General features: G+C 50.8%; 1 protein-coding gene across 1 annotated transcript in view; it reads right to left on the minus strand.

The window, feature by feature from the left end:
- The window catches only part of AP2A1 (adaptor related protein complex 2 subunit alpha 1), a 37,074-nt gene extending 31,308 nt beyond the window's left edge, over positions 1-5,766 (minus strand). The window contains exon 1 of the mRNA XM_089902548.1: positions 5,553-5,766. Coding sequence (XP_089758674.1) covers positions 5,553-5,619 — 67 coding nt within the window. The 5' untranslated portion in view covers positions 5,620-5,766. The remainder of the gene's footprint in view (positions 1-5,552) is intronic.
- Between the last annotated feature and the right edge of the window lie 5,271 nt (positions 5,767-11,037).

Here is an 11,037-nt window from a genome sequence, read left to right on the forward strand (position 1 = left end):
TTGCTGTGTACTTGAAACTAACATAACACGGTAAATTAACCATACCTCAATTTTTAAAAAATGTACGTATGTGTGGTTGTACGCATGACAACCCTGGGTTAGATGTTATCAAAATTGTCAACATCTCTGAGAGAAAATATTCTCCTTGAGCAACCAAGTCACACCCTGTCATTCCCCTACTTGAACGCAGCTGCAAAGACCTCCCTGAGCTGCCGCCTAACATATTACGGGGGCACATGTTGCTCTGTAAGCCCTCGGCTTCTGGCTGGGAATGCCAGCTCCCCAAGGGCAGGGGTGGGTGGCTGCGTCCCGTGTAGCATCCTGACACAGAGTCCAGAGCAGTCCTGACACGGGGGAGGTGCTGAATGCGATTGTGGACCGAGGTCACTAGATGACACACAGGTAGAGAGGGACGGAGCTCAGGCCTGGATCTGTCTGTTGCCAGCATCTGGATGCCACTCACAACCTAAAGCCAGTTCCTTTAAGTGCCCTGGGCAGGGGTGTGGGCGGAGGGGCGCTGTCCCCAACGGCACACTGATGTTGGAGCATCACCAAAGTGGGACTCATTCCTTCTGCTCTCTCCACAGCGGCCAGAGGGATTCTGTGAAAACCTGAGTCAAATCCTGTCCCTTCTCTGCACTGAATCTCTCCCTGGCTTCCATCTGGCTCAGTGTAAAAACAAGTCGTCACTGGATCCACTAGTTCCCTCTCTGACCACAACTCCCACCCTCTCCCCGCATTCCTCCTACACCTCAAGCACAGTCCTGCCTCAGGGCCTTTGCACAGGCTGTCTGCGCTGCCAAAAATGTCTTCTCCCAGATTCTGCAGGCCAATTCACCCACCAAATTTTTCTTTGCTCAAATGTCACCTGCTCAGTGAGAGACGCTCCGGGCAGCCTATATAAGAGCGCCATCCCTACACCCCTACACCCCTTCCCTGCTTTATTTCCTCCCAACACTCACTGCTACCTGTCTGAACACCTGAACACTACATATTTACCTGTATATTGGTCCATTTCCCCGCTAGAATGTGAGCACCATTGGAAGGGGACTTTTGCTCACCGTTTTAGTCCCATCACCTAGAAAGTGTCTAGCACTCAATCAGTGCTCAGTAAAGATTGATTTGTCCATTCATTCATTCATTCAATCAGCAAACACCTCCCAAGGACTCTTGCGGGCCAGGCCCTGCAGAAGGTGGAAGTGGGGACCCGGGGAGGGATCAGACCAGGGCTTGCACTCCAGGGGCTGAGGGAGATGCCACAAACAGAATGGGTCACAGTTTGGAGTGGGATGTGCCCTCATGGAGGCACTGTGGCAGCCCAGCAACCCCCTTCCCATTCATTCACTCACACTGTCCTTGGGCTTGGGGGGAGCTGGGCCCTAGAGAGGTGGCAACCCCAGCTCCTGCCTTAGGGAGCTCCCAGTCAGATAAGCGTCTGGGAGGCTGACTCCCCTCCAGACAGGACAGGACTACGCCCTCAGGCTGGGCCCAGCCTCACCTCTCCCTTTCTTATCTGCAGAATTTGCCCTTCCTGGCTCTCCTTCTCAAAGCCTGCCTTTTATCTCCTTCTAGTTCCTTCCCCCTAAATTCCACTATGCCCTTCAGATCCTCCAGCAGGATGGCTCCACACTCCTCGCTGTCCTCCACCTGCTCAGCTCTGAGCACGGCCTCATCCATGTCCCTCATCCCTTCTTTTGCCCTCACTCCAGCTTGAAACCCTCTCCGGTGCTCTCGGGACAAACACCAACCTGGCCTCTGCCCACCTCCCCAGTGTCAGATCCCATCCCTCTCTGTACCAGCCACATAGGCCTTAGCACAGAGTCTCGACAGGGCCTCAGGACCTTTGCACTTGCTGTTCCTCTGCCTTCACAGTTCTTTTCCCCTTCCCTTGGCCTGGCTAACCCTCCCCATTGTCTGGGCAACGCAAGCAGACAGAGGCCCCGTTCTCTCATCATTGTGGCCCTCTACCTCACTGGACTTAGGACAGCTACGGTTTTTTTCCGCTTTAAAAAAAACTTGATGCAAACAAGAAAGGAGCCAGGATAGGGCTTTTAAACAAGCAGATCTAATTTTGAAAGTAAATTTCAGGTAATTTTCTGAGGGGCAACAAAACATACCTCCCTGAATGCCCTGTAATATATTTAGATTTGATTTTAGGTTTCTTCCTCAATTTAGGTAAAGAAAATAAAATTAATATATCATCTAACAGTGGCATATATGAAACAGATAAACAACCAGGATTTGCACAGGAAACTATATTCAACATCCTGTAATAAACCATGATGGAAAAGAATATGAGTAAAAAAATATATATATATGTATAACGGATTCACTTTGCTGTACACCTGAAACTAACACAATATTGTAAATCAACTATACTTCAATTAAAAAACAATTGAGATAAATTCACATACCACACAGCTCACCATTTGATAGTGCGATTCTGTGGTCTTTAGCAGATCCACAGTGTTGTTCAGCTATCACCACCATCGAATTCCAGAACATTCTCATTACCCCCCAAAGAAACCCTGTTCTCATTAGCGGTCATTCCACATTCCACCACCCCCTAGCCCTAGGCAACCACTCAACTACTTTCTGTTTCTCTGGATTTGCCTATTCTGGACACCTCATAGAAATGGAATCCTACAATATGTAGCCTTTTGTGTCTGTCTTCTTTCACTTAAAATGATGTTTTCGAGCTTCATCCGTGCTGTAGCCTCTACGGTAGTTCATTCCTTTTTAATGGCTGAATACTATTCCATCGTGTGGGTGTCCACATTGTGTTTCGCCATCCATCCGTTGGCAGACATTTGGGTTTGTTTCCGCTCTTTGGCTATGTATCATGAACGATGCTGTATGAACATCCATATACAAGTGCTTGGGAGATGGACACCTGCGATTTTTATGCAGCACCTGTCTCCCTCAGGGGCTGGGAGTTTCATGGGGGTACAGACAAGTCTGTCCTATTTACCACTGTTTCTCCAGTGCCCATGATAAGGCTTGAAACATACCAGCCATTCAACCTACACTTGATGAGAAAACCAAGGACAAGGGGAAGCCCTGATTCTCCAGCCCTGGTTCATTTGGCTAAACTACTTCCACTGCCCCCAAGTCGGAGTCTCCCCTCCGTCCTCTGGCTTCCCTCTGGGGTCCTGCAGTGACACCCACTTGTTTTCTCTTTCCTGCCCTGCCCCCATCATCCAATCCCTTTGCAGATCCTTCAAAATCTATCTCCAACCAAACACTTCTCATCGTTTCCTTCTCACCCCAGTCGAACCAACACCGTCTCTCACTGGGATGCCTGCAACGGCCCTCTAATTCCTTCCCTGTTTCTGTTCGTACCTCCTTGGGTCTGTTCTCTTCCCAGCAGCCAGAGGAACTATTTTAATACATCAATCAGCTCCTGTCCCTCCTGTGCTCAAAACCTTCCCGCTGCTCTTGCTTCGCTCAGAGAAAGGCCAAAGTGCTCCTAGTGGCCCACAAAGCCCTGTCCCCTCTCTGGCCTTATCTCCCACCGCTCTCCCTCCCTCCCTCTCTTGGCCCCAGCCACACAAGCCCCCTTGCATTTATCTGAACCCACACCAAGCATGCTACAACCTCAGGACCTTTGAATGCACCATTCTCCTGCCTGGACCCCTCATTCCTCCAAAGTCTGCAGGGCTCGATCCCTCTCAATCCTGGTCCCTCCCCTCCCCCGCTTGCCTGCCTTATTTTTCTTCACAGCACTAGTCATCGTCTGACCCTGCGGTTCTCTGTGTTTACTTGTTAATCTCCCTCCTGGCATGGGTGCTCCCAGGGGCAGGAATTTTTGTTCACTGTTATAGCCCCAGTCCCCGGAACAGTGTCTGGCACACTGGAGTGATCAAAAAGCTTTTTGTCAAATGAATAAACGAATGAACGAACCTTCAGAGACAAGATGTTCTGATCAATGGGAGTCAGCCGACAAGAAAAGGGAGCCTCCAAGAGGTTGAATGACTTGCCAAGGGTCGCAAGGTAGGTGTCAGAGGCAATGCACACTTGCTGCTAACAGCTGGCCCCCGCAACCCACAAATCCTCAAAGCTCCACCCCTTTCATAACAGACTTAACCTCTCTCCGCCACTTGAGACCCAACAGTTTCCACCCCTCTTGCTCGCTGAGCACCTACTACATGCCAGATCCTCCCATCCCTACTAAATTCTAAAATCATCACTGGGCACCCAGCAGAGGCCGCTCCTCAGACCCAGCCAAATAACAAGAATAGTAGCCAAGCTACCTAGTGCCTGGAGTGTGTGAAAGGCCTCACTCACATTCGGTATCATAACAACCCCATCAGGAAGGTGTGATCAGCAGTGCCTCCTGACAGATGAGGAAACTGAGAGGCGAAGTCTCTCATTCAAGGTCACACGGCTAGGGAGTGAGAGCGCTCACACTCAAACCCAAGTCTGGCTGACCCCAAAGCCCATGCGGACACAGCCTGTGAAGCTTTTGGCAGCTCAAAACACCAACACCCGCTCGCAGGAGCTGGGAGCTGACTTGGCGCCAGGCCTCCCACAGTCACGACCATTCTTCCTGCTGGTGATGGCTGTCCCCATGTTGATGTGGTCAGATGGGAGAGCACTCCAGATTCAGGGCTGTCCTGCTCCCTGACCTATGACCCCTCTCTGGGGCCAGGCTTCCCCCACCCCCCAGCTTTCCAGATCTCTTCCCCACAAATTCCTAAGGCCCCCTGGCCCCTTCTTTGAGATCTGGGCTCTCCCCATTCTGGCACATACCCCAAGACCCCGCGTTATAATGTCCTCTCCTTTGCAGGCCCCCCAGCTCGCTATTTCAGGTTCTCCCAAGACTCTCCACCTGCAGCGCCTCTCCTCTGTGCTCCTCCCAGTACCCCCTCTAGCCCCTTCTCCACTGCCCTCCATGTCTCCTAAGCAATCCTCCATCCTGGAGCCCCTCTATCCCTCACCAGGGGCCCACTACAGCCCCCCACCTTCCCCTCTCTCCTCCCCAAACCCCTGGGACTTTCTGTCATTCTCAAGTCCTCTCTATGAACTAGCTGGGAGCCTCGGTGACCTACCTAGTCCCTTCCCCTCTATGACACCCCCTCACCCAGGCCCTCAAGCCCAGTCCCTTTAGGCTTCCTGTGTTTCACGTCCTCCCAGTCCTCTCTGGCCTCCTCCCACTTTATCTCTCCACAGGGTACCCCCACCCACCCACCCATGCACCCTTTTCCCTTTCTAGCTACATCAGGGATTTCTCTAACCCCGTCTCTAATACGATCCCCCAGCCTTTCTTCCATTCCCAGGGACAACTCTATGCCCCATCCCCGGGACTTTACTAGCCTCCTCTATATTAAGACCCTCCCGGACGCCTCTAGCCACTCCGTGTCGTCACCTCAAGAGGCACACTATGACACCCTAAGCCCCCCCATCCCCCCCACCCTAAAGTACCCCCCGGGCCTCTCTAACCTCTCACTCTAAGACCGCAATGGATTTCTATCCCCTGGGCCCCTCTGTAGCCCCCGAATCCCTCAATCCCACGCTCCCCCTCGCCCGGTGTCCCCCGGCCGCTCTCTCACAGTTCCGGATGTCGGAGATGAACACGGCGAGCCCCCGCATCCCATCGCCCTTGGACACGGCCGGCATGATGGCGGTGGTGTCGGCTCCAGGCCTGGCCGGGCAGGGCGCAGCACAGCGGGGGCTGGCAGGCGGGGACCGGGAGGGAAGGACCCCAGGCAGCGCAGAGGAGCCGAGCCGGCCAAGGGGGGAGGGCGGGCTGGCGGGCGGGCTGGCAGGCAGGCGGGCTGGCAGGCCGCGGCTCCGCCCCCGGCCCCACCCCTCCCCTCCGCCATCCTGAGCTCTCAGCCGCCTATTGGCTTGGATTACTGCCGCTCAGACTCGGGCTCATCCCCGCTCCCTCTCTCATTGGTCTCTGGACAAAGGCACGCCGCTACGATTGGCCCAGAGCCCCGCTATTTCCGATCCGGAGGGAGGTGGGGGCGTTGCCCGAGAGACGGGCGGAGTTCGGTTACGTACAGTGGGACCGCCCCCTCCGCTCGGCCGGCTCCGATACTGATTGGATCCGGTCGCTCTCTTAGAAGGGAGGGATTGACGTGAAGGAAGGCGGGGGAACGGGCTCGAGCAGGCGGGACTTACGTTGATTGAGGCCCATGGGCGGGTAGACCGCCCCCGCAGGCGTCGAGGATTCGCCGGGCCAGTCCGACTCCCACCCCCGATTGGGCTGTTGTGGGGGCGGGAGGAGGGCGACGATCCGTAGAGAAGGGAGGAGCAGGGGGTTGTCCCTCGGCTGGGCTAGGATAGGTGGAGTGGCGCCTGCAATTCCCTGCTGCAGAGAAGGGGTTGGGAGGGGCAGGAGAGCGTGAGGTATTTGCTGCGCAAGCGTCTTCCTGTTCCCCTTTCTCCCTTTCCTTCACCCCCGACTCCTTAATCTCCTTCCAGGAAGACATCCCTTCCCCCTTCCCCTACCTTCTCTAGAGGCCAAGATGTTGCGACCTAAACTTGTCCGGAGACCAAGTATCCCAGAGCGGAGGACCCAGTAATTCAAGTCTACTCCCATTAAGCAGAGGTTAAAACTGAGGTCCGAAGAGGACCTCAATGACATGCCCAAGGTCACACAGCTCAGAAGTGGTAGAGTCTGGATGTAAACTATATTTTGGCCTTTAACCACTTTTCAATATACAATGGCTTTTTTCTTTTCAACCATAACACCATTAAACAGATATCGAATAAAAAATTGGGCTTGGAGCTCCTGAACAAGAAGGGGACCTGGTACTGAATGAAGAACGTTGGTTAAAGGGAAGGAATCGGTGAATCCGCTTTGTTTCGCCCAACCACTACCCCTTGGCGCCCCAGAGACCTTTGGGTGACTGGTTTTGGGGAAGGCAAAGCCTCCGGAACTCCAACGCCCAGGGCTAAAGAGAAATTTGGGGCAAATGGAACGGGAAGAGTCCATTCTGTCACCTCGAGGAACTAAGCCCCACCCGCCAGCCTTTTCCAATCTCAGAAGCCTAGTATTCTTGGAATGAGCCTTGGGGGAGTGTCACGGGTGCTGGGAACATCCACTCTGAATTCTGGGGGTATGGATAACGCCATTAAAATATATATGTATCAGTAGTGGGGTTGGTACTAGTCTGCTTTTCGAGGGATGCGAAGAGAGACATCCAGAGTCTGAAGAACAGGAAAATTCTGTCCCTAAGGAAGAGGGAAAAGCGACCCACTTCCCAGCTTTAACTATCCACCTCCCTCTCACCCACCACCTTCAACCCTTCACCGAGAGCCCACCAGGAGCCAGATAGAGTAAACTCTGGGTTTTTATTGTGGGGTGAAAGATGTCCTGTTTCTAAGTTCTGTCATGGTAGGTGGGGGAACTCAGTCCTCTCCCAACCCCCTCTAGAGCTCATAAATTAGCCAAAAGTTAATTTTTAAGATTGGCTGTAAAGCAGAGGCGTTCTGGGCACACATGAGGAGTGAGATTGGGAAGAGCCACCCTAACCTGAAAATCCCTGGGACTGTCCCATCCTGCGTGGGGGGTGGATGTGGCGCCACCCACAGGAGCTCATGGACTCATCCCTGCCCATTTAGAGCAGCACTTTCCAGAAGATATACAGTGGGAGCCACAAGTACAGTTTTCAGTATACTCCTGCCACGTTAAAAAAAAAAAAGTGGGCTTCCCTCGTGGCGCAGTGGTTGAGAGTCCGCCTGCCGATGCAGGAGACAGGGGTTCGTGCCCCGGTCCGGGAAGATCCCACATGCCGCGGAGCGGCTGCGTCTGTGAGCCATGGCCGCTGAGCCTGCGTGTCCGGAGCCCGCGTACCGCAAAAAAAAAAAAAAAAAAAAAAAAGTAAAAAGAAAAGGTGAAATGAATTTTAATAAAATATTTCGTTTAACCCCATATACCCAAATATTATTTCAACATAGTTGACATTCTTATCTTCCTAAGTCTTTGAAATCTGGTGTTTATACATATAGCACAGCTCAGCTGAGACATGCCATGCCACGTCACAAGTGCTCAGCAGCCACAAGGCCATTATTGGAAAGCAAAAAATTACAGGACGGGATTTGAGTAAGACCATTCTGGGGTTCAGGGGCTGAGGAGGTGACCCATTACTAAGTTTTAAGACCAGGTCATGAACAAGTTCATGTATGGGTTCTAGATGAGGCTTACACAAGTCCTTTTTGGTTTCAAGATGGAGCATTGGGACTTACCTCGTGGCTCAGTGGTTAAGAATCCGCCTGCCAATGCAGGGGACACAGGTTCGAGCCCTGGTCCGGGAAGATCCCACATGCCGCGGAGCAACTAAGCCCATGCGCCACAACTATTGAGCCTGCGCTCTAGAACCCACGTGCCACAACTCCTGAGCCCACGTGCCACATCTACTGAAGCCCACGTGCCTAGAGCCCGTGCTCCACAACACGAGAAGCCACCGCAATGAGAAGCCCGCACACCGCAACGAAGAGTAGCCCCCACTAGAGAAAGCCCGCACACAGCAACGAAGACCCAACACAGCCAAAAAACTAAAAATCAAATCAAATCTTAAAAAAAAAAAAAAAAAAGATGGAGCATTAAGAGGGAACCCCAGGAGCTCCTCGAATTGCTCAGGGGTTGAACCACAATAGCTTTTAAGATTTTGACCTGAACAAATTAACTCCTGATTTTCTCCAGAAAAGCTACACTCATCCCCAGTCTTCCCATTTTGGCGGCTGGGCCCACCATCAATCACCCAGGCACTCCTGCCAGGACGGACCCCCTCCTGTCCTTCACCCCAAACCAAAGCCAGGACACACCCCCAAAGCCGGCCACCTCCTCCCATCCCCACTGCCTCACCGGGTGCAGGCCACCATCACCATCATCTTTTGCCTGGAACCTTGTAGCGACATCCCTGGCCATTCTCCCTGCTTCCATCCTGGCCACTCAGCGTGCTTTTTGCAACATCAGTCAGCTGTGTCCTTCCGCAGCTTAAATGCACCAGACACACCGGCCTCCTCTTGGCCATTAAGACCGTCCAGACTCATTCCTGCCCCCTGCCCACCTCAGCTTTCCCCATGGCTGGCTCATCCTTCAGGTCTCAATGCAATGTCCCCTCTTAGGAGAGAACTTCTGGATTTAGGGATTTAAAGTGACCTCTCGGGACTTCCCTGGCGGTCCAGTGATTAAGATTCTGTGCTTCCACCACAAGGGGCATGGGTTCAATCCCTGGTCAGGGAACTAAAATCCCACATGCCGTGCATCGTGGCCAATAAATAAAGAAATAAAAAAATAAAGTGACCTCTCCGTGTCGTACTTGAACATGTTATCCAGTATTAAAAAAAAAAAAATGTGTTACAGCAATCCTACTCCTGGGCATATATCCGGGAAAGACGAAACTCTAATTCAAAGATACATGCACTCCAACGTTCATAACAACACTATTTACAATAGCCAAGACATGGAAGCAACCTAAATGTCCATCAACAGATGAATGGCTAAGGAAGATGAGGTACATATATACAATGGAATACTGCTCAGCCATGAAAAAGAATGAAATAATGCCATTCGCAGCAACATGGATGGACCTAGAGATTATTACACTAAGTGAAGTAAGTCAGAGAAAGACAAATATCATGTGATATCAGTTATATGGGGAATCTAAAAAAAATGATACAAAGAACTTACGAAATAGGAATAGACTCACAGACATAGAAAACAAACTTATGGTTACCAAAGGGGAAGGAGGGAGGGATAAATTGGGAATGTGAAATTAACAGGTACACACTACTTTATATAGAATAGACAAACAACAAGGACCTACTATATAGCACAGGGAACTTTATTCACTATCCTGTAATAACCTAGAATGGAAAAGAATCTGAAAAAGAATAGATATACACATATACATATATATATATATATATATATATATAAAACTGAATTACTTTGCTGTATACCTGAAACACTGTAAATCAACTATACTTCAATTAAAAAAATTTTAAGGGACTTCCCTGGTGGTCCAGTGGTTTAGACTCTGCACTCCCAATACAGTGGGCTTGGATTCAAACCCTGGTTGTGGAACTAAGATCCCGCATGCCATGTGGCACAGCCAAAAAATAAAAACAAAAAAAATTTTTTTAATGTGTTATAGAAATTTTCAAATATACCCCTGCAAAGCAGAAGGGTATAATGCACCCCCATATACCCAGCTCCAACAGTTATCAACATATGAGCTTTATTCTTTCATTTATAATCCCCTGCATTTGACTTCCCTACCCCCCACTGGATTATTTTAAAGCAAGCCCCCCCATGATACAATTTCATCCCCATCACCCAGTTTCTTCTCCAACATTTCACAATGAAAATTTCTAAATATTCAGAAAGTTGAAACAACTGTACAGCAAACACCCATATACCCCATCGCCCCAATGCTGGCATTAACATTTTACTCCACTCGCTTTATCACAAGTCCATCTGGCCTTCCCTTCCTCCATCCATCAATCCATCATGTGTTATTTTATTTTATTTTATTTTATTTTATTTATTTATTTATTTTTTGCGGTACGCGGGCCTCTCACTGTTGTGGCCTCTCCTGTTGCGGAGGACAGGCTCCGGATGCGCAGGCTCAGCGGCCATGGCTCACGGGCCTAGCCGCTCCGCGGCATGTGGGATCTTCCCAGACTGGGGCACGAACCCGTGTCCCCCGCATCAGCAGGTGGACTCTCAACCACTGCGCCACCAGGGAAGCCCCTTTTTTTAAAATTTTTAAAAAATTTATTTATTTTATTTGGTTGCGCTGGGTCTCAGTTGCAGCAGGCGGGCTCCTTAGTTGCAGCTTGCCGGCTTCTTAGTTGCGGCACGTGAACTCTTAGTTGCAGCATCCATGCAGGATCTAGTTCCCTGAGCAGGGATCGAACCCAAGCCCCCTGCACTGGGAGCGCAGGAGTCTTTTTTTTTTTTTTCCAAGTTATCCTAATTTATTTATTTATTTATTTTAATTTTATATATTTATTTATTTATGGCTGCATTGGGTCTTCGTTGCTGCGCGCGGGCTTTCTCTAGTTGCGGCAAGTGGG

Source organism: Delphinapterus leucas, chromosome 20 (assembly GCF_059928025.1).
Source record: "Delphinapterus leucas isolate spDelLeu-1000000601 "Yukka" chromosome 20, BTC_Dleu_Yukka2, whole genome shotgun sequence".
Classification (NCBI taxonomy): domain Eukaryota; kingdom Metazoa; phylum Chordata; class Mammalia; order Artiodactyla; family Monodontidae; genus Delphinapterus; species Delphinapterus leucas.